Source organism: Acomys minous (assembly GCF_964271855.1).
Source record: "Acomys minous genome assembly, chromosome: 18".
NCBI lineage: Eukaryota > Metazoa > Chordata > Mammalia > Rodentia > Muridae > Acomys > Acomys minous.
This window is the reverse complement of record NC_140501.1, coordinates 68,793,111-68,814,970: the sequence shown is the minus strand read 5'-3', so window position 1 is coordinate 68,814,970 and position 21,860 is coordinate 68,793,111. Positions and strand designations below refer to the sequence as shown.

The window sequence follows — 21,860 nt, the reverse complement described above, 5'->3', positions numbered from 1 at the left end:
TCAACAAAGTGAGTCCAAGTTAGGCAGGGCTCAGTTACACAGAAAAGCCCTGTCTCAAAATAAATAAATAAATACATAAATAATATACTTTCATTTATTCTAAGGGTTGAGTTTCTTTTCTTAAGTTTCTGTTTTATTAAACCTGGCCTACTACAGCCCATGACTTTGACTTATTTTTGAGAACACACTGATTCCCCTCCCAAATCAGTGACCACATAATGACTCTTGGTTTTGTTTTTTGTTTTGGTTTTTTTTCTCTTTTTTTTTTCTTTTTGAGATTTTTTTTGTACTTTCTAACTGCCCCATTGTCTTGTTTCTCTAAACCTGCTTTGCAACTACTCATGATTTTACTCCTTAAAAGAAGAATGAGCAAACTCTGAGAAACAGATTCTGCACAGCTCACTCTAATTCATTAGGAGGCAGGCACTGACCAGCTATCCGCTGTAGCCAAATAAAATAAAGCTTGCTTCCTAAAAAATTGTTTAGTGGTCTTATTTTCTCCCAGTAGGATTACCATTTTCTGGAGGCCCCAGTGAGATAAGATCACCTACCCAAATTCTAAAGCTGGTCCTTCACTCTGGAACTACAAGGACCGAGGGACTGCCTCAGAAGATGCACACCTTGAGATGTTCCAAGGCTTTGAAGCATGGTTTCAGTTTAATGGGCCATAACAAGAAATTGTTATGCTGAGAAAAGCAGCAAGCATATATAGAAGACTCCCCAAACAAGTTATATCTGGTTCTGCTTGGATCTAGATCAGGGATTAGAAGGAATCTGATGAGAACCAAATCTCCCCTGCCCAAGGCAAAGAGTGAGCCATTGCACATCCCACCTGAGGTTTTTGGTCCAGTTTTATTTCTTGTTTGTCTTTTCTTTGTATGTCTTGCCTCTAGTTTCATTCCTACTGTTTCCATCTCTTGTACTTTCTGTGTTCTCTGTTAATTAGTTTATCTTGGACTTGGGGAGATTGAATGGATGGACAGAAAGGGTATTAAGACAATGAAGTCTAACAGCCTTCTAGCCTGTGTTCTGAAGAATTTTGACCAACTTCACCCCAAAGATGATTATGATTATCCTTTCACCAAGAGTCACCTCCAAATGCTCCACGAAACTGAATGGCCTACATTCAGAGTCAACTGGACCCTGAGGGAACTTTTAAATTCTCATATAGCCTGGTGTGTGGTGAATATCAAGCTCTGTAATCCAGGCCACACAGATCACATTGTATCTATTGTTCCTTTGGCTACAGCGACTTCCAACCCACCTTCCTAGATGAAGGTTTGTGTGGTCCAGAATGGGCCAAGTGGCCAAGTCCTGATTGTCAGCAGATGAACTTTAAAAGGCCAGCAGCAGAGACACACAAACCCACTCTGGAAGCTGTTCTGCAAGATTCATAGGAGGAAGAATTCCTTCCTCCCTCCATTTCTTTAAACTCCTGTTATCTTCCTCAATGCAACCTTCGCCTTCTCCATCTCAGTCCGTACCATCACAGCCTCACTCTGCCCTTCTGTCTACTTCACATCTTCCCCACTCTGCCTCTACATCTGCTTCAATCCCTACCCTGTCACCCATTTCTTTCCTACCTCCCTCTGTGTTCTTGCCTCCAGCTCCTCCCTGCCTCCCTGTGTTTACTCTTATCTACACCCACAAAGGAGTCTCATATAGCCCTCCTGACTCTTTTATTGTTTTCTGACAATTTTTATCTGTATGTCTCATTCTCCATTACAGATATAGTAAGAAGTCTCTATTGCCTCCACTCCTGAGCCTGCTCTCACATTCCTTGCTTCTGCCCATCATCATCTTCCTTCCCCTTTGGACCCTGGACTCAGGATTCCTCTGTGTGGAGCTGGTGGGTTAGAGATGTTTTCTATATTGTGTTGGCGGGAGAACCAAACTCATCCTCCCTTGGATTGAGGCCCTGTTCTCTGGTACTCTGTTCCCATCCACCTTCTCACAGTGCTCCTTTGTCTTTGCTCTGCCCTCAGTCAGCTGGGTAGCCAAGTTGTGCTTAGGGAGAAAGCAGGAGTGGGAAGAAGGAGAAACCAAAAGTGTTGGATCCTCAGGAGCATCCTTCTTCTCATGTCCACTCCTCTCCCTACTGAAGCATCTCCTGGGATCTGAAAAGACTCACATCTACTGTTATGAAACTCCCTCCTCCCTGACACACAGGGATGGGTTCCAACAGAGTATCAGTAGTCAAATTGTCCATACCCTCTTCACTACTGAAGAGAAGCAATGGATTCTCAAAAAAGCAGCTGAAGCACTTCCCAGAATAGCTTCAGTGATTGATGACCAGAGAAGGCAACAGGCAATTGACCATTCTTTTCCAAAACAGTGACCCCAATGGGACTAAAACAAAAAGGAAACTAGAGCACTACAAAAAGATTCTGTTAAAAGGGATGAATAGGTAGCCTGAAGGCTCACTAACCTAAGGTAGCAAATGTGAACAGGACCCAGATAAGTCTCCTTGAGCATTCCTGGAACAACTATCAGTTACACATACCTACAGATCCAGAAGACCTGGGAAATCTCAAAATGGTTAACCTGGCCTTTGTTACTCAGTTAGGTTCTGGAACATGTAGAAAGATACAAACATTAGATGTGTTTGCAGGAAAGAACAGGCCAGAACTATTAGAAATAGACCAGAATGTGTTTGACAACAGAGATAGCAAAGAAGATTTTTTGGCAAAGAAGATAGAGCAGACCACAATGTCTGTACTACAAGCTCCATCCACTTTCAGTTCTGCCCATGTAGCCCATAATAAATAGAGGAAATCTTTACCCAGGGACCAATGCATCTTTTACAAAGAAATGGGTCACTGGAAGAATGAATGCCCACAGTAGAAACAGATAGCCCCCCAAACCCAAACTAATCCTCTAGCTATGGATGATTATCAAGATCAAGGATCCTTCAAACTAGCCTCCCAGGAGCCAATAGTAACTATCACCATTGGCAGACGAACTGTAAATTTTCTGGTGGACATGGTGGCTACTGATTTGTTATTATGGGAGCCCTAGGACACATTACTTACCAAATAGACATATAATGGGCAGCAGGGGATATTAAATAATATAAATGGACCACTAACCATACTGTTAACCTAGGACAAGGAACTGTGACTCATTCTTTTATCATTGTTTCTGAATATCTCTACCCTTTACTAGAGTGTGACATTTGAACAACAGGCAACAGTATCATTCTCGACAGACACTCCTAGGTTGCAAATAGGGGGCCCTGATAAGGCTTTATCTATAACCTGCCTAATAACTGAGCAATATAAGCAATATAGGATCCTCAAAAGTCTAACTCATTCCCCGAAGGGGAATTTTTACAAAGTGGTTGATGTAGGAAATCCCTACAGTTTAGGTAGAGTATAATCTCTCTTGCTTGGCTAAACACATGCCTCCTATCACAGTGCAGCTAATATCTGGGGCTATGTCTATTTAAGTTAAGCAATATGGTCTCAGCTCAGAAGCCAGGGAAAGGATTAAGGTTCACACCAAGTCCCTCCTTGAAGTAAGCATACTTAGTTCTTTCCAGTCTGTCTGCAATACCCCCTTTTGCTTTCCAAAAGCATGGAATTCAAGACTATAGACTAGTACAAAACTTGAGGTAAGTGAACAAACTGGTAGGAATTACTCATCAGAATATTACAAATTCCTACTATTTGCTTAGCCTATTACTACCAAATACAAAGTTTATGCTGCATTGGACTTAAAAGATGCATTCTTATTCATCCTCCTGTCAAAATTAAGTCAGCCCATCTTCGCCTTTGAATGGGCCTACCCTGAACTGAGGCTATCAGAACAACTAACCTAGACCAGACTCTCTCAAGGGTTCAAAAAATCTCCCATCATCTTTGGTGAAGCACTCAGCCAGGATATGTCTCTTCCACAGTAAGTATCATGAAATAATCTTGCTTCAATATGTAGATGAGGTTGTTAAAAATGAGGAGGACTGTGTGAAAACCAGCTGAGGCTTTTTGGAAACTCTAGTCCAGTTAGGTTATAGTTTCTGCCCTGTCCCCTCAGGCCCTCCCCACCTCTCCCAAGAGCATGGGGAGGCCATCCTGGGCTATGGAGCCTGGCTAGGCTGGGTCAGTTCTGCCCAATTGTACAGGATGTCCACTGGGGCAGGTTGCTAGGTTGTTGCCTGGTCCTTTACAGGCTTTCAACTGTGGTGGCACAGTCCCACTAGATTGGGTAGGCTGTTTAGTTTTCTTCTTCCCTATTCCCTCATGCCTTCCCAGCCTCTTCTGTGAACATGGGAGACCCTGCTGGGCTGTGGAGCCTGACTAGGCTGGGTCAGTTCTGTCCAATTGTGCAGGACCAGTCTCCTGGGGCAGATATCTAGGTTCTTATCTAAAAGAAGGACTTGGTACTGAGTTGAATGGGCATCTGACATCCATTGGTTGTTGTGTCTCTCATCAGGGTTTCCACCTATGTGGAGCTGTTACAGTTAAAGTCTGTCCCATAGTGACTAATCAGCTTCTTTTACAAGAATTTTCCTGGCTATTATGGCTCTTTAGAAAGGGGCCATCCAGGGGCTACATGATCCAATCAATCTCTTTGAAATGTAAGCTGTCAATCTTTTCCAGGAACCCAGAGTTTGTGTCACAACTCTCTTGGAATGGCCTGTATTTCAGGGAAAATTAAAGCTGGGTCTGACACAAGATCCATTTGTACATAAAGTTCTTAAAGGTCTTCTCATGTTGCTCAGTACATTCCAAAGGAGGGTGTTTCCCCTAGCCATAACAAAGTACAAGGTGTTTGCAATTTTAGTAAACCCAGATATCAAAAGATGCAATATCCATAAACTCCAGAAACTCCCTAACTTGTTTCTTGATGGTTGGAGCTGGGGTTCAGATTATGCCTGCTATGTGGGCCTGGTACAGCAGTCTTTTCTTGTCTCTCAGTTCATATCTCAAATAGGTAACCTGGAGCAAACAAATTTTGTTTGATCATTTATTGACTTCAATTCTGCTTCTAGATAAGTAACTAACACCTGATCAAGTCATGTTTTCCTCTCTGTCTCTCTTCATGCACATATTGTACCTCTTCTTCCATCGTTTGAGATTGTCATATGATTCCATAGGAGATTATGAGAGTGATAAAGACTAAAATAGATATTACTCCATCATTGGCACCCACAGTGAAGCCAATAAAGTACATATCAGTGCATGCAAGTCCTAATAATGGGTACATGTCACAGATAAAGTGACCAATGACATTTGGACCACAGAAGGGAAGGCTGTATACAAAGAGACATTGATCCATAGAATGTACAAGGCCTCCATCCCAGGACACAACCAATAGGAGGAAGCAAGCCTGCCAATTCATGACAGTCAAACAATGCAGTGGTTTACAGAAGGCCACATAATGATCATAGGCCAACACCACCAGAAGGAATACCTAACCACCACCAAGTAGGAGCCCTAAAAAGAGTGGAGTCATGCAAGCTGGGGAAGGAAACATAGCAAGTCCAGGTAAAGAGAGAAGTCAGATTAAATAAGTCAGCTGGAACAAGACTTTGAGCCAGAACAGGTGAATTGAACCAGCCAACCCAGAGCTCAGAAAGAACAAGTAAGTGTGAGCTTATTAAGCAGTCTCAAGGCTGAAAACATTCTAGGTCATACCGCACTAAATGTACCTGATCTCATCCAAAAGCAATACCATTATATTTAAAGTTATGTCAGACAGTTAAGCCTTAGAAAGTTTGATTTTTAGTGTTCCTTTTCACTTTCTATCTCTGAGGGTTGGGCTTATTTGCTGTGGGTTCCTTGGGTACCTTCTTCATATCTATGTGATAAATCCACGTGGGAATACCAGCAACCTTAGCAGCAGTAGGCTTCCAGAGAATCACACTGTTGAATCAATACAGGATCTGTGCTGAAATGGGTGGTCAGGAAGATGGCAATCAATTGATAGAAAAGCTTGGATCTGAAGAAAAAATGTATCCAAGGTTAATGGAATCCTTTGGAAGCCTCAGAGGTTGGGGTGGGGCATGTAGCCAAGGGATCATGGGGACTTGTTGCTTGTGAACTATTTCACATGGGGTAAACTTTTCTCAGTAGGGGGTACAGAGGACCCTGATAATGATGGAAGGCAAGAGGTGAACCCAGCTACCACCAGTCTCAAAAATTTGTTTAGTTAAAATCTTTTTGAATTTCTATTTATCATATCTACCTTTCCTGAGCTTCGAGGATAATAAGTACAACTTAGTTTCCAATTTATGTTAGAGAGCAATTGAAGTGACTTGGCTGTGAAGGCCAGACCATTCTCAAACCTCAGAGATAGGGAGAGGCCAAATATAAGAATAATATCCACAATTAATTTCTTTTTAAAGGATAAATAACTTATTAATTATATGAAGATATTTAAATTTAGCTTTCATAAAATTAAATGAAAGGTCTTTGAGGACTGAAAGTCCTTGAGATATGATGGTAAATATCCAGTACCACAATCTAATAGCAATGAGATGAATGCTTGTAGTAATCAAGATTATATCCATAAATGTATCCATTCCAAGGAAAGACTATATTAATAAAAAACATTGACATCCTATTCAAATTCTAGAGTGATGATTTCTCAAAAGCAACAGCTTTGTCTCTGCGTTGATAAATGATTGTCCTCAGGATGGACTTTTTATGTGAAAATAATGTCTATTCTGTTCTTCCTGCTAGATATAAGGGTTATGTGGAATGGGACATATTATACCTGTTTTACTCATCAAATCTTTACAATCAGTTAGTAGAATTACAAGAGCTCTTCCTGAAAACTGTGATAATTCCTTACACCTATTAGATCCCACTATGATTGCTGCCTCCATGATCTTTCTATTACCCTTCCCAGGGCTTATTGGACTACAAAGATTTAAATTTCTAAACTAGGCTGTCTAATTTCAAAAACTACTAATACTGATACTAATACTAATATTAGCAGAAGGTAACCAAGAAATGGGAGAAGCGAGAAGAATTCTACAAAATAGTTGTACAAAATAAAGCTACTATAGACTATCTCTTACTGAAACACAATCTTGGTTGCCAGCAATTTACCAGAATGTGGGATATTTTTAATATTTCTTATTTCCCTCACTATTGACTGATGCTCTACATAAAGAAATAGACAAAATCTTTCAAAATAATTTTGACTGGCCAACATAGCTAAGATGATTCTCTCCCTTGATTGTTCCTCTAATATTATTTCTACTACTTGTTATAATTGGGTCCTGTGCCCTCCAATGTGTTACTAACTTGATTATCTATCAGATAAACTATGCTAGAACCATTGCTATTTGATAACATTATAAAGACAGTCTCCTATCACAGATTTCACAGGAACACATAAGTCAAGCGGGTAATGAGGAACCTGACTGACTCCACTGCCCTGCACTAACCCATGACCTTGCTTGTTTTTGAGAATACCTTGACCCTTCCTAATCAATGACTACACGATGATTTTTGTTTGCTTGTTTTGAGATTTTTCTGTACTTTCTCACTGCCTCTTGATTTTACAGACACAATGTTGTCTGTAACCTGACTTAGGAGAAAGTCACTGGCCAGCTCTCTGGTGCACCCAAATGAAATAAAGTTTGCTTCAAATTTGGCTCCAAAATTGTGATTGTGGTCTGATTCTCACCTAGTGGTATTAACAGTTCAATATAATGTAAGGTGCTGTTTTAGTTTTCTTGCATGTGGTGGTTTCAATAGGAATAGCCTCATAGGATCATATATTTGAATTCTTAGTCATTAGGGAGTGGCACTGTTAGGAGGTGTGTCTTTGTTAAGGTAGCTGTGGCCTTGTTAAAGGAAATATGGTGGTCTGATCTGGGTCCGGGGGTGGGAATGAGGAATTGCTGGGAGGACAAGAAAGAAAGTGAATATTACCTACCTGATATCCTGGCTGGCATAGCCAGTGGGTTTCCAAATATAGAATGCCTCCAGATATTATAGATTGACACAAAAAATAGGGTAAGCAAAAACCACAATTTTATATCCACAACCCATAACCTGAGTTTGTATTAATGCCTATATATTTTTGGTAATATTACTACCAAACATGTCCACACTGGAATACATAGTCTTTATTTTTTATTTAACTAGACAAGCAGTTCTAGTTAACTGTGAGAGTGGCCCTGACAGTTAGGGCCAGCTGGCTTATAGTTGGGAAATTTCTAGGAACAACAAGATCATAGAGTTTCTCGTTGAATGTAAACATAGTTTATGATCAACCTGGTCTTGTACAGAGATTCTTTTACTCTATTAAAAGTAAAAGATTTTTACTTTATTAAAATAAAAACTTCTAATGACATATTGTTTTACCCATAGATCAGTGCTCTTTTTTCCCTCTCTCTATTTTTCATGCTGACATTGTAAAACGTCAGGCACATAAGAATTAAACATATCCCACCAGAGGAAAGCTTCATAAGTGTACTGGCACAGAATTTCCTTCCCTGCTGGAAGAGGTTGGGTGCAGGCCTGCAATTACGACCAGTCAATTACCCCTCACACCATGGTTCACTCCAAATGATCAGTCTGAGTCAATGGGTGGAGTTGGCTGTCAGGGGAGCTGTCTCCAGACTAAACTACTAAGGGTGCAAAATTATGAGATGGGCTAAGGAAGCAGAGTGGGAACATTGACTAGTACACCGGGAGGCTGCCAGGCTCCAGGTAGTTCCTGATAAGGGAGTCAGAGGCAGTGTGATCTCTTCAACTGAGCACATGATTATACCATTTTCAGGACCCTAGAACCTGGGAAGCTCCTGACATGGAAGACCAAAGGATGGTGTGGTCTCATAAGCTAATGAATCTCCCTTTGCTGAAGAGAAAATCTATCCCTCCTGATAAGACCACATGGATGCCCATATTTGTTACTAATTATGACTTTGAGATAGCAGGAGACCTAGGAGTACAGATCTGCTGATGGAATCTTCCACCCCAGGAACTTCTTTTGCTCATAAAACCCCAAGGCCCCAGTGCCATGCACGTGGTCCCATGGGGAAAAAAACTGTTAATTTTCACTGTGCTGATTAAAACGCAATCTGCGCCTGTTGGCAGTCCATTTGTTCTTTTATCTCTATATCCTCCAATCAATCCCAGTCTAACATAGACGATCAACCTGTAACCACATCAGTTCTGAAAGAGTAGAATTGATTGACCACATCCATTCTGAAAAACTAGAATTGGTTCAATCATGTCCCTCAGCAACCCAGTAGCAGGGCCCCACTCCCATACAAGCCACCATTAGAGAATCTTCTTGAACTAGATGAAAATTAATAAAGAAACATCTAAATGGAAAATGTGAAGAGAGTGGGAGGCTTTGGAGTGTCCAGCCCTGAGTGGCAGGTTTTTTTCACACCCATCTCATCAAGGTTCAGGGGTCTACACCGAAGAGGAGATGGAAAGACTATAAGACCCAGAGGCAGTGGGTAATTTTAAGGCTGTGTTTTGCAGACACAGCCAGGCAGAGGCACGGACAAACTCACGGAGTCTATGGGAGTATGCAGAAGACCCGCAGAACCTCAAGACAGACAAAATCCCAGCATGAAAAGGAAGTAGGCACCAAGTCCCAGCACTAGTTAAGAAGCGATTCAAAACGATTGCTGCTGGGAAAGGAAAATGCAATTCTCTTCAATAGACTGACACTGGGCATAACACCCCTGAGCAATCCCCGTGAGGCTAGGAGGGGAGAGAGTGGGTGGGATCTCAGAGGAGATGGAGGTTGGGAAAGAATAGGATAAAAACATATTGCATGAAATTCACACAGAATTACAAACTGGAGGGAAGAGAACAGGAGTAAAAGTGTGTGTGTGTGTGTGTGTGTGTGTGTGTGTGTGTGTTTCTCTGATTTAATGTTTGCTTATATCATGCCTATAGACACCTATCATCAGAGAAGGGAGATAGAATAAAAAAGGAAGATATGAACTAACATTTTGTTTAAATAAAAATAACAGCAAATTCAAATGAAAAATAAACATAAGGAGGTCTGCTTTCCCTTCCTCAGTGATGGATTCTGCACTGGGGTTAGGGTGCTCATAGCCTGTCTGCAGGACGTTGTTGTTTTCTGGGGGTTTTGTTGTTGTGTTGCTGTTGTTGTTGTTGTTGTTGTTGTTGTTGTTGTTGTTTCTTTCGCAAGCTACCCTCTTCCACTGGCAGCAAACCGTTATGGCATTTGCTTTTCTTTGTTGACCCTGTGTTCTGTCTGCTGCACAAAGAGGGTGTGGTCTGTGGATTGGGCTGTGGTCATTGTTCTGTGTGACCCCTATGTCTCTAGCCACTGGACAGCACCATCAGCAAGCTGTCTAGCAGTCTCCTTAGATACTGGCACCATTAAGCACTTACTACCATTTATATTTCTTCATGAAAGTCAGAGACTCTCACTGCAGCTGATGGCTCAGACAGTGTATCTGGTTCTTTGCCAAAGATTTTCCCTTTAGCCAGAGGAATCTTGTTGAGATTGTGGCCGGTTGCTTGTGCACCATTAGGATGTCCACACAAGACATGTCTTTTGAATATTCTCAGTTTATTCACACAGATAGTCATTATAATATCACACTAATATGAAAGAACACAGACATCTAACCAGGCATAGAATATTTGATTGGGCAGAAAATGACACTGAAAGGCTCCATTGGGGGATTTTCTCCAGTGAGGATGCTTCAGAAGTTTGCAGGCTCAACACGTCTGCCATGAAATCCTGCAGCTGTGCCCACATGGGAGTATGGCACTGATGGAGGTCCAGTGGCCCTAAAGAGCATTGTCCAGTGGCTCTCCATGACAGAAAGGCACTGTCAGAATTTCAGCACTCACTAAAGGCAGGGCTACCCACAGAGGCCAAACTCAAGTCCTCACTCTAGAGGACCAGTATCTCAGTGGCGCATAGTGCAAGCCTAGAGACTGTTTCCCCAAAGTTCAGGTTTTTGTATCATTTCATTGAGCAGTAGCTTTGAGCCATCAGGGTTCACAGGTTCGTGGTGGTTCAGTAAGAAATATCTTTTCTATCTTGGCACCCCCTTCATAGTGTTATTATGCTATTATTACCATAGTGCACATTCCTTACAATTACCCTCAGCCTGGATTCCAATGCTATCTGGATTCCATGCTTTGTAGTCTCATTTAGGCTTCAGAAACTCAGTAGTGAAGGGCACCATTCTCACTACTGCGTAGGGACTCTGAATCCACTGCTTACTTAGGAGACAATGTGATGAAGTCACCCTCTGTGGATCCTATTTAAGAGGCTTAAGTGTTTTTCTAGTGCATGGAGGCATCTTGCATGCTGACACCTCGTGCTGAGGTAACAAGGAGGGTAGCAGTCAATATTCTCTGTATTTGAAGCATTCCACAGTTTTCTGCTGTACAGCCTTTTCATTCTCAGTTACGAAGTCGAAGGTGCTCAATTTCATTATTGACTCATGCTGCAAAGCCATGTCCTGACCAATTACAGCATGGCGGACTTGAGCATATGCTTTTAAGTTTAAAAATTCTCTGCATAAGCACTGAATATTGACAATATCCCTTCCAAAAGACTCCATGTTCTTACAATTTTTTTGAAGCTATTGTATAATTACATCATTCCCTCCTCCCTTTTCTCCCTGCAAGTTCTCCCATATACCTTCCCCTCATTCTATTTCAAATTCTTGGATTTTTTTGTTTACATTTTCACTTCCTTCTCATTTACATTTAAATTTACTCTGAACACTATTTTACTATTTCTAGTTTAAAGATTCTTCTTTTTTCTCAGAGTTTCAAATAAGAGTTTACTATGTAGATATTATTTAAATATTAACATATTTAATTTATTTCCATTAATTGCATTTATATTATGGCCATTTCAATGATGTCTTAATAGATCAAAAATATTTTCCATTGTGAAAAGCAGTTATTTTACAAAATCTTCCTTAGACAAATACATATTATATGGTATAAGTTACTGGGAATGTTACTAAAACATTATCTAGAGTAGTGTTAATAAATAGATCATTGAATCTTAACCTGTAATTACAACTAAAAGAACATAAGCTTGACTTATGTACTTATAACAATTCTTCCATTGATATAAATGTGCTCCCTGCTTATGTTAAAACCATTGGTGTTGTTATTGTTAATCTCAAATTTTGTTTAAAGTATTAAACAAAATGTCTCATATTTTACATTAAATTTGTTTTCTTGTTTGTTTAGTATGCTTAATGAAGAAAAAACATGATGTTGAAGAGCAGTATGTCCCCCTTTAAATTAGGCTTAAATTGGAAATTTAGAGATGTCTTATTCTTCATTTACCTCCTCTCATATAGAATTCTTTAATTCATATGTAATTTGTGGTTCTCTTCACTTCCTTAATAATTTCAATAAATAAAAACAAATAAGTATTCATAAATATGTGTTTTCTGTACATCCTCACCTTTTTTGGTTCAAATTGTTTTCTTTCCATTTTAATACTAGCAGACTTGATATCCATGAGCATACTTTAAATGTAACAAAGAAAGAGATAAAATATATACATTAAGGAAAAAGGAAAGGGGTATTTCTTTATCAATCTTTTCCTACTGATGCAGTTTCTTATTAGTAAAACTAAATACACACTTTTCTCAATTTAATTTAGGATGAAGCAATAGAACTTTATGATCAACTTCATAAAACTGTCTTTAAGAAGAATTTTTAAGTGGTTGTCACCATATTTACCGGTGAAGTGGCTGCAGGGTCGCCTTGTCCTTGAAGTCTGGCTGTCACTAGAACTAACAAGAGCAAGTCCATGATGCCTACAGGGAACTCAGTGGCTGTGACATCCAAGAGGAGGGCACACACCGCACATCACAATGATAACAGCTAATGCTCCTTCCCTCTGAGTCCATGTTAAAAAAAAAATTATTACTCTCATTCAAACAAACTGGAAGTCAAGCACTTAAAATGACAGAATGAAGAATAAAACTATTCTCTTTACACACAGAGGAGGGACAGTCCTTTAGCTCATTTTAAAATGAATTCTGTGCTGAGTCCCTGCTCCTTCAGAACAGTAAGCTGACAGTTATTGCTAGCAAAGCTTCAGTGGGCCTTTTCCCACCTCAAAGATGTTTCATACTAAAAGATGCTATTGGTTTTGCTTGAAGCCCTCTGAGGAAGTAGTGTGGAGGTAAAGGCAGGCTGGCATTCAAGGCCTGTCCTCTATAAGCAACCCTCTGCCTTGTCCCCAGAGGCAATTTACCACTTCACTGCCTCGAGAGCACCAGAGGCCCACACACACAGAGTAGAGCAGAGATTGTTATGCGGTCCCACATGGAGGAAGAGGCACCACGCTTTGCAGATCAAAACCCACAGAACATTCAAAAGTCCAGAGCATCAAAGCTCAACTGGCCAGAAGAGCAGCTTTGGAAATATCTAACTACTCAAGAGGTGTGGGAAAGCCAGGGCAGTGGCAGGTTGAGTAGGGCAACACCTTCGAAACAAGGGGCAACAGTGACGTGGACAAAAGCATGGAGGTGAACAGTTGATAAGGCCACTGTTACTGTTACCACCTCCTGGTATCTATGACTGGGCAGACATTAGGCAGTGGGAACAAAAAATGAGGGATAGAGGGCACTGTGGACAACATAGGACAGGTCTTAGCAGAAAAGAAAGGACACAAAAATGCTTGCTTGTTCTATTGGCCTTGAATGTTCTGTGCCAGGCAAAGAACTTTGGATCATGGGTAGGGTTCCTGAGAACAGTTGGTGAGCAGAGGTGGGTAGGCTGGACGCTGCTCCCACAGGCAACACTGGGCTGAGGATACTAGCAGTGGTACATCTTCTGGATTGCTGAAGAGCAGGTGAAGGACTGGTTTTATTGCACTTTCTCCTGCTTAGGAAACAAGGTTGCCCTGCAGAGGGTCCCTTGATTTGCAGAAAACACTGCACATCAATGATAATGTGCAGGTAGAATCACGGGTCACCTCTGCTCTCAAGGAAAGGAAAAAATAAGTCCACTAGCTGGGCTTTTCAGGGCCAGCACCTGTACTGGATCCTTGGGCCAGACAGACTGTCTGGCCAGGTCACTATGTGGCAGGCAGAATCGCTAACTGGCAGATTCCTTGGGAAGGTTCTGCACCCAGAAGATGTAGGGCAAACTTTCCCAATAGGGAAATTTCTTGGCTAACACATAAACTCCATAAAGAGGCTGGAGCCATGATTCTCAACCCCAATATGCCTGACTCCTTTTCTCCTACTCTGGACTCAGACCTCCCATAATAGCAGAGATGCTGAGCTGACCTGGGAGGATCCTGGATCCTGCTCCATAGCATCAAACTGCAGATAGCAAAACAGATCTGAGGGGTTGGAAAACAAAAAGCAGTTTACCTCAGATATTGATTTTTGAAAGTCTTTTGAGCTCATTAAACCGGTGGCAGATACCACGCAGAAAAGCCTGTTCATTGGTCTATCCTGAGCAGTTCTGCACATTTCATATATAAATGTGGTGTCACCATTTATGGCTGATCTTTTTTCTACAAGTTGGGCAAGTGTTAGCATTCTTAAGGTAATCATGGAGGCAGTGGCTAGAGAAGACATACCTGAGGGCTTCCAGGAGTATGGGTAGTCACATACACATCTTTGTCCTTAGATAGTTCCTCATCATCACTGCTCACCACACAGCTGTCAGCATGGTCTTGATGCAATCTCCTGCCAATCCTCCCTGGTCTTTTCCTTTCTTCAACAATCACAACTGAGTCATTGTGAGTCAGGTCCACAACCACAAGCTCTAAAGATTCACAGGTGAGGTCCACGATTTCATCTCCAGAAGTTTCCACAAGTTCTATGGGTTCTGCTTCCAAGGAGATCTCAGGGTTTGAAGTTGTTTCCCGAGTTCACTTCTGGGTTTGTCTGGACCTTACTGTTCCACCACATATGGCGTTCTGAGGATTTCTTGTAGTCATTGTGGTCTCTGGCTTCAATCCATAGGAAATGAAGGTATGTACACCAAGCTTTATGGGGAGGTAGAATGTTCTCAGTCTCTCATGCCCACTGAATACTCATCCTGTGGTTTATAATTTGTAGCTAACTAGATGTCCAGTATTTCCAAGTTCATAGGTAGAGTTGAAAGAGGCTCCTGGAAGCCCAAGCCCCATTCAGTTCCAAGGCCCACAAGGCCCTCAACTCTTGTCCAGCTTACACAGTAAATGCTGACCTTGGTGACTACACCTGGGAAAAAATACTTGATACCATTTTTACAAACACTATTTAGAAAATTCCAAACAATAGTGAATTATACAATATTTGCTATTTTTTAAAAGATCATTTGCAAAGTACAATAAACATAATCACAATATTTTACAACTTCTAGTGTTTGTGATATAGGGTGATAGTCATTCTTAATGTACAAAAAAGGTAATGTTAAAACACTTAACAAACTTACTTGCTCATAAACATACTTATTAAATTAAAAGTGCATTGCTAAACAGAAACTTATTTTTATAGACTATTAAACAGAAATATCTATTTTATTAAAAGGCAAAGAAATATAATAATTTAGAGTTAAGCTGGGTTTGGTGAGACATGCCTTTAGTCCCCTCACTTGGGAGGCAGAAGCACGTGAACTCTGTGAATTCAAAGCCAGCCTGGTCTACAGATGGAATTCTAGGATAGCCAGAGCTACCCAGAAAAACCATATCTTGAAAAACCACAAAAAATAATAACTTAGAGTTAAACATCAATCTTCATGAGTTTGATTATTATCATGAGCTATCCTTAACTTAATTCTAATGTTAGCTTCCATGGACTGCTGAAACACAGCTTTGAAACTCAGCTAACCAGACTGTCTGATTTTCAGGATTGTTGCACTAGTCTGTAAATCCCCATTGTTAGAAGAAGGCATTGAAGCAATGCTGTGGTGGTTATTAGTGAAGTGTTTGCATGTAAGAGTGAGAACTAAGATGCTCCTTACCCAATGTGGCTGATGAAGAAATTACATTCACACAATTTACGTCCCATCTTCATTTTCATATTTACATATAATGGGATTTCTCTGATTCCAGATGTTACAAGAAGTAGAAAGGGCTCAGGGACATAAAAAATGATGGTTTGGGGGAAAGAAATTAATTTTCTGCTGCAACGCAGAATTCCTAAATATCATAGAAATCTTGCTCATTTTTCAAGCTTTAGGGGATATCTTGAGTGTGTACATAACTGCATTATTTCTTTTAACGCTTAGTTTCTTTTTAAATTGTACCTATTATTTGGTCCTCTTTTCTATTGACCTGATTAATCAGCATCCCAACTAATTTTAAACAGTAAATCCGGTTATTTTTATAGACAGTTTTTTTTCTGGAAGCAATTACCTCCATTAACTTCCTTTTAAAGTGTCAAATGTGTTTTCAACATGCATAACACTGTATTGCTGTTTCACAAAACCTGTTACACTTGATAACGAAGAATTTAAATCTAAAAAGAATGGGAAGGAGTTTCTGCATTGAAGTTTAGGAACTTGCTTCTCAGTTTCCTCATGGCGGAATTTACTTCTTGGTTTCTCAAAGTATATATTACTGGGTTCAGAATGGGAGTGAAGATGGTATAAAACACAGAAAGGACCTTTTCTATCACAAAACTGTTTTGTGGCCACATGTAGATGATGATGCATGGCCCGAAGAACATGAAGACAACAATGCAATGAGCTGTGCAAGTAGAAAGGGCCTTAGATGATCCTCTGCAAGCATGGTGCTTTATTGTAAACAGCACGATCACGTACGAGTTAAATAACAGAATAAAGCAAGACAGTGCAATAATGCCACTTGTAGAAATCATAAAGAGACCAAGAACATAAGTATCCACACAAGCCAGCTGAAACACCACAGGAAGGTCACAGAAAAAGCTATCTATCTCGTTGGGGCCACAGAATGGCAATGTGAGGGCAAATATGACCTGACTCATAGAATGCATGGTTCCCACAACCCATGAAGACACAACAAAGGCAATACACACCTGGGGACTAATGATTGAAGCATAGCGCAGAGGTTTACAAATTGCAATATACCTGTCAAAAGACATAGCCATTAGTAAAATAATCTCTGTACCAGTGAACAGATGAAGAAAGAATATCTGGGTGATGCATCCATTAAAAGAGATTGTTCTATGATCAGTTAGATAATCAATGATCATCTTGGGGGTGGCAAAGGAAGCAAGAGACATGTCAATAATAGAAAGGTTGGTGAGCAGGAAGTACATAGCAGAGTGTAGGTGAGAGTCAGATATGACGGTGATGAGTATGATACTATTACTCACCATCGTTGCCACATAAAAGAATGAAAACGCTATAAAGAAAAATATCTGTAGTTCCCAGGAATTAGAGAGTCCCAGCAAAACGAATTCAGTCACAACAGACTTATTAGCCATATTCATCATCTGGGTCCATAGGTAGAAGCCTGCACATATACAAAATACATATGTAAAAGTATATATGCTTTACTCTCACTATCCTTTTCCTTTATCCTACCAAATATATTGAGTTGAGAGAAGACTATATAACATTAGTAAGAAAAACACTCCTTAAATAAATGCACTGAAAACATCACTCTTTTCTTTAACCAAATACCAGCCAAATGCAAATAAGATGAACAGATCTACCATTTATTTGTCCATCTCTTCATCTGCATAATAATGATGATAGCTAATGTTTTGTATGAAAATCTTTCATGCTGACCATGTATTAAAATAGAGAAACATATACTTGGATACAGACATGCAGTGAGTAATGTTACATAAATAACAATAAAGATATCCTTATTTTAAAATCAAATAAACATATGTCACATGTAAGGGATCCTAAGTAGCATAACAGCACTTCATAGAACAGCTGAAGAAAAGTTAAAAATTTCCAAAGAACTGTTGACATAATTATAAATATGAGTTTCCTGGTTGATTCTCACAACACAAACTTAGAAAACTAGCTTTAGTAGTACTGATGAAAAAGGCTCTCCGATTTACAATGGTATGTATACAACCAATGGAAGGGCATTACCTTTATAATCAGTGGGAAATAATTACTTTCTTTTTCCCCATAGTTTCACTCTTACTAAGAAAACAAGTTTGTTACTCCAATAAACATATGCAAGTTTATAATTAGAAATTTACATTTTGCTCCTAAAAGTTACATCACATAAATTTCATAGGGAAGAGTTAAAAAAATAAATATATTTCTTTTGTCAAATTTAAGTCTGAATTCTCCTACGGTATATGCCAACATACATTTTATTGGTGGGATGGAAAGGGAGCAGCAATTAAGTCTGTCAAAAGAGGTCTCTTATAACAAAGCATTACTTATTGAGATTCCCTGGGAGGCAATTTTAAACACAAATGAGTGACCTTGCTGAAACATTAGTGGTTTAGGAGCTGCATATTAAACAAGTGTTGCAGGGAACTGGAAACTGACCAAGAAATCATCTTGCAGTGGGATTTATTAAAAAACAAAGAAAGACAACATTAGTAAGCTCACAAAGAGAATTCAAGAATCTTAAGGGATTTTACAAAGGCCGTTTTTACCTGGACCTAAGTGGATTGGGGGCAGAATAAAAAACTGGAAAGGTCTTCATTTCAAGAGGCCCATAGCAAGCAATGGAATCACAATCCCTGCTTATTTAATCCTGTATGGAAGACATGGAGAATACTATCTGAACATTCGTGTGTGCTTTAAGTATCCTAGGGCTCCTTGGGGATTTTGGACATCAATAGATAAAATAATTGGGAAAGTTCAATAAAAAGCATCTTGTAGGGCAACTATTTTCCAGGGATCATGAGGAAAATGGACTTTGGGGGGAAAAAGTCTTGTAGTGTGCCAACTATTAATCAAATTGTAGGAAGTTTTCAGAACATCTAAAGCATTAATTTGTATATGATTTATACAAGTAGCTCTCAGAAAGAAATTTGGGGCAGGTAATTATTAATTAAATAAGTATAATATACAGTTTTGACTAAGGCATTAATGTGAATATGATCCTTAATAAAATGAGAATTGTAAATGGCTATTGTTCTGAATTATTTCATTTATCAAGTGGAAGTCCCTGCAGTAGACTGCATTTACTAAAATTAAAAACTGACAGCCTGTATAGATGGATCAGTCAGTAAAGTATTTATTAGGCAAAACTAAAGGCAAGATATCAAGAATTCACTTAAATTTGGGCATGGTGGCACATACTTGCTTACTTGCAATCCCCCTGAAGGGAAGGCAGGGCCCTTAACACATGCTGGCCAGTCTAGCTGACACAGTGAGCTACAGGTTCAATGAGAAATCATGCCTCAAAACGTAATGCTCCAAAAACTAGTGAGGTGATCAAGGATGATATCAATTCTGATGTCTGTCTGCCTTCCATATATAGGCACACATAAATATACATGCTTACTCATACATGTATTCACACATAAATATGCCCCCACATGGAACACATAAACAAATGAATAAATATGAAAGTCAAGACAAAATTTGGCTACTGTTTTGTATGCGGCCCCTTCCACTAGGAATTCTACTGTGCCGCAAAGGAGCACAGCTCCCACATTATTTATTTACCAAATATTTAGACATATGGCTTAGTTTGTTCTACATACTTTGAACAGCAATGACTTCTGGTTTGACACTTTGTCTCTTTAAATCTAATCCCGTCTACCTCCTTGATCCAAGAGCAATTAAAATTAATACAAAGAATGAAGGAAGGTTTCTATGCTAATGAGCATAAAGATAAACCATCATTAGGATGGCTTTTCAATCCTAGTGGCTCTGTATGTTAAACACCATGCCGATCATTATGTTCAGTGGGCTTCAGGTAGAGATAAGCTCAAGGAAATTTACATGGAAGTGAAAAGAACCTAAAATTACTAAAGCAATATTTTGGAGCAAACCTCCTATACTCATTATTTCTACTTCTAATGTTTAATATAAAACAAGAAAATCACTATGCTATTTCCTAATACTATACAAGCTGGTAAGTAGAACAAAGTAGAGGGTAAGAAAAATACATATTTGAGTTTGACTATTTTTTGTTTGGTTTTTTGTGTGTGTTTTTTTGTTTTTTAAATATATTTAATTAATTCCTTCATATTACATCTCAATTGTTATCCCATCCCTTCCATCCTTCTGTTCCTCCCTCCCTCCCATTTTCCCCTTATTCCCTTCCCTTATGACTGTGACTAAGGGAGACCTCGTTCCCCTGTATATGCTCATAGGGTATCAAGTCTCTTCTTGGTAGCCTGCTATCCTTCCTCTGAGTATCACCAGGCCTCCTCATCCAAGGGACATGATCGAATATGGGGCATCAGAGTACATGTGAAAGTCAGACCTCACTCTCCACTCAACTGTGAAGAATGTCCTGTCCATTGGCTAGATCTGGGTAGGGGTTTAAAGTTTACCACCTGTATTGTCCTTGGTTGGTGCCTTAGTTTGAGCGGGACCCCTGGGGCCAGATCCACCCGTCATAATGTTCTTTTTGCAGGTTTCTAGGGCCCTCTGGATCTTTGTGTTTCCCCATTCTCCCTTGCTTCTCTCATCTAGAGTCCCAATACAATTTCCTCCTCTCTGTCCCACTTTCCTGATAAGTGAAGACATTCATGGGACATGCCCCTTGGGCTAGTGTCCAGATATAAGTGAGTATATACTATTTGACACTTTCTGCTTCTGGGTTACTTCACTCATTATGATCATTTCTAGTTCAATCCATTTGTCCACAAATTTCACGAATTTCTTATTTTTAATACATAAGTACTATTCCATAGTGTAAATGTACCACAGTCTATTCTTCTACTGAGGGACACTTAGGCTGTTTCCATGTTCTGGCTATTATGAATAAGGCTGCTTTGAATATGATTGAGCAAATCTTCTTGTTGTGTGCTGGAGCATCTTCTGGGTATATTCCAAGGAGTGGAATAGCTGGGTCTTGAGGAAGTCCTATTCCCAATTTTCTGAGATAGTGCCAGATAGATTTCCAAAGTGGCTGTACTAGTTTGCATTCCCACCAGCAATGAAGGAGTGTTCCTCTCTCTCCACATCCTCGCCAGCATGTGGTGTCACTTGAATTTTTGATCTTAGCCATTCTGATGGGTGTAAGATGGAATCTCAGAGTTGTTTTGATTTGCATTTCCCTGATGACTAAGGAGGTTGAGCATTTCTTTAAGTGTTTCTCAGCCATTTGATATTCCTCTGTTGAGAATTCTCTGTTTAGTTCCAAGCCCCATTTCTCAATTGGGTTATTTGGTTTGGTGGTGCTTAATATTTTGGGTTCTTTATATGTTTTGGATATTAGACCTTTGTCAGATGTAGGGTTGGTGAAGATCTTTTCCCAGTCTGTAGGCTATCGCTTTGTTCTCTTGACAGTTACTCCTGCCTTACAGAAGCTTCTCAGCCTCATGAGGTCCCATTTATTAACTGTTGACATTAAGGCCTGGGCTGTTGGTGTTCTGTTCAGGAAGTTGTCTCCTGTGCCAATATGTTCCAGGCTCTTCCCCACTTTTTCATCTATCTGACTTAGTGTCTCTGGTTTTATGCTGAGGTCTTTGATCCACTTGGATTTGAGTTTTGTGCATGGTGACCAATATGGGTCCAGCCACATTTTTTACACATAGAAATCCAGTTAGACCAGCACCATTTGTTAAAGATGCTATCTTTTTCCATTGAATAGATTTGGCTTCTTTGTCAAAAATCAAGTGACCATATGTGTGTGGATTCATATCTGGGTCTTCGATTCGATTCCACTGATCAACCAGCCTGTTGCTGTGCCAGTACCATGCTGTTTTAATTACTGTTGCTTTATAGTACAGTTTGAGATCAGGTATGGAGTTTCTTCTGGAGGATCTTTTATTGTACAAGATTGTTTTATCTATTCTGGGTATTTCCTTTTTCAATATGAGGTTGAGAATTGAA

At 39.8% G+C, this 21,860-nt stretch overlaps 1 protein-coding gene and 1 pseudogene across 2 annotated transcripts; both read right to left on the bottom strand.

The window, feature by feature from the left end:
- Nucleotides 1-14,398: 14,398 nt before the first annotated feature.
- Nucleotides 14,399-14,898, bottom strand: LOC311589539 (E3 ubiquitin-protein ligase RNF4-like; annotated as a pseudogene). Its single transcript has one exon. The product of its transcript is annotated as an E3 ubiquitin-protein ligase RNF4-like (transcript).
- Nucleotides 14,899-16,402: 1,504 nt separating this feature from the next.
- LOC311589524 (olfactory receptor 4K2-like) lies at nucleotides 16,403-17,359 on the bottom strand (the record flags this gene model as incomplete). The annotated part of the gene is made up of 1 exon (XM_084768045.1): nucleotides 16,403-17,359. The coding sequence occupies one exon, from the start codon at nucleotides 17,357-17,359 to the stop codon at nucleotides 16,403-16,405; it is 957 nt and encodes a 318-aa protein (XP_084624171.1).
- Nucleotides 17,360-21,860: the final 4,501 nt, after the last annotated feature.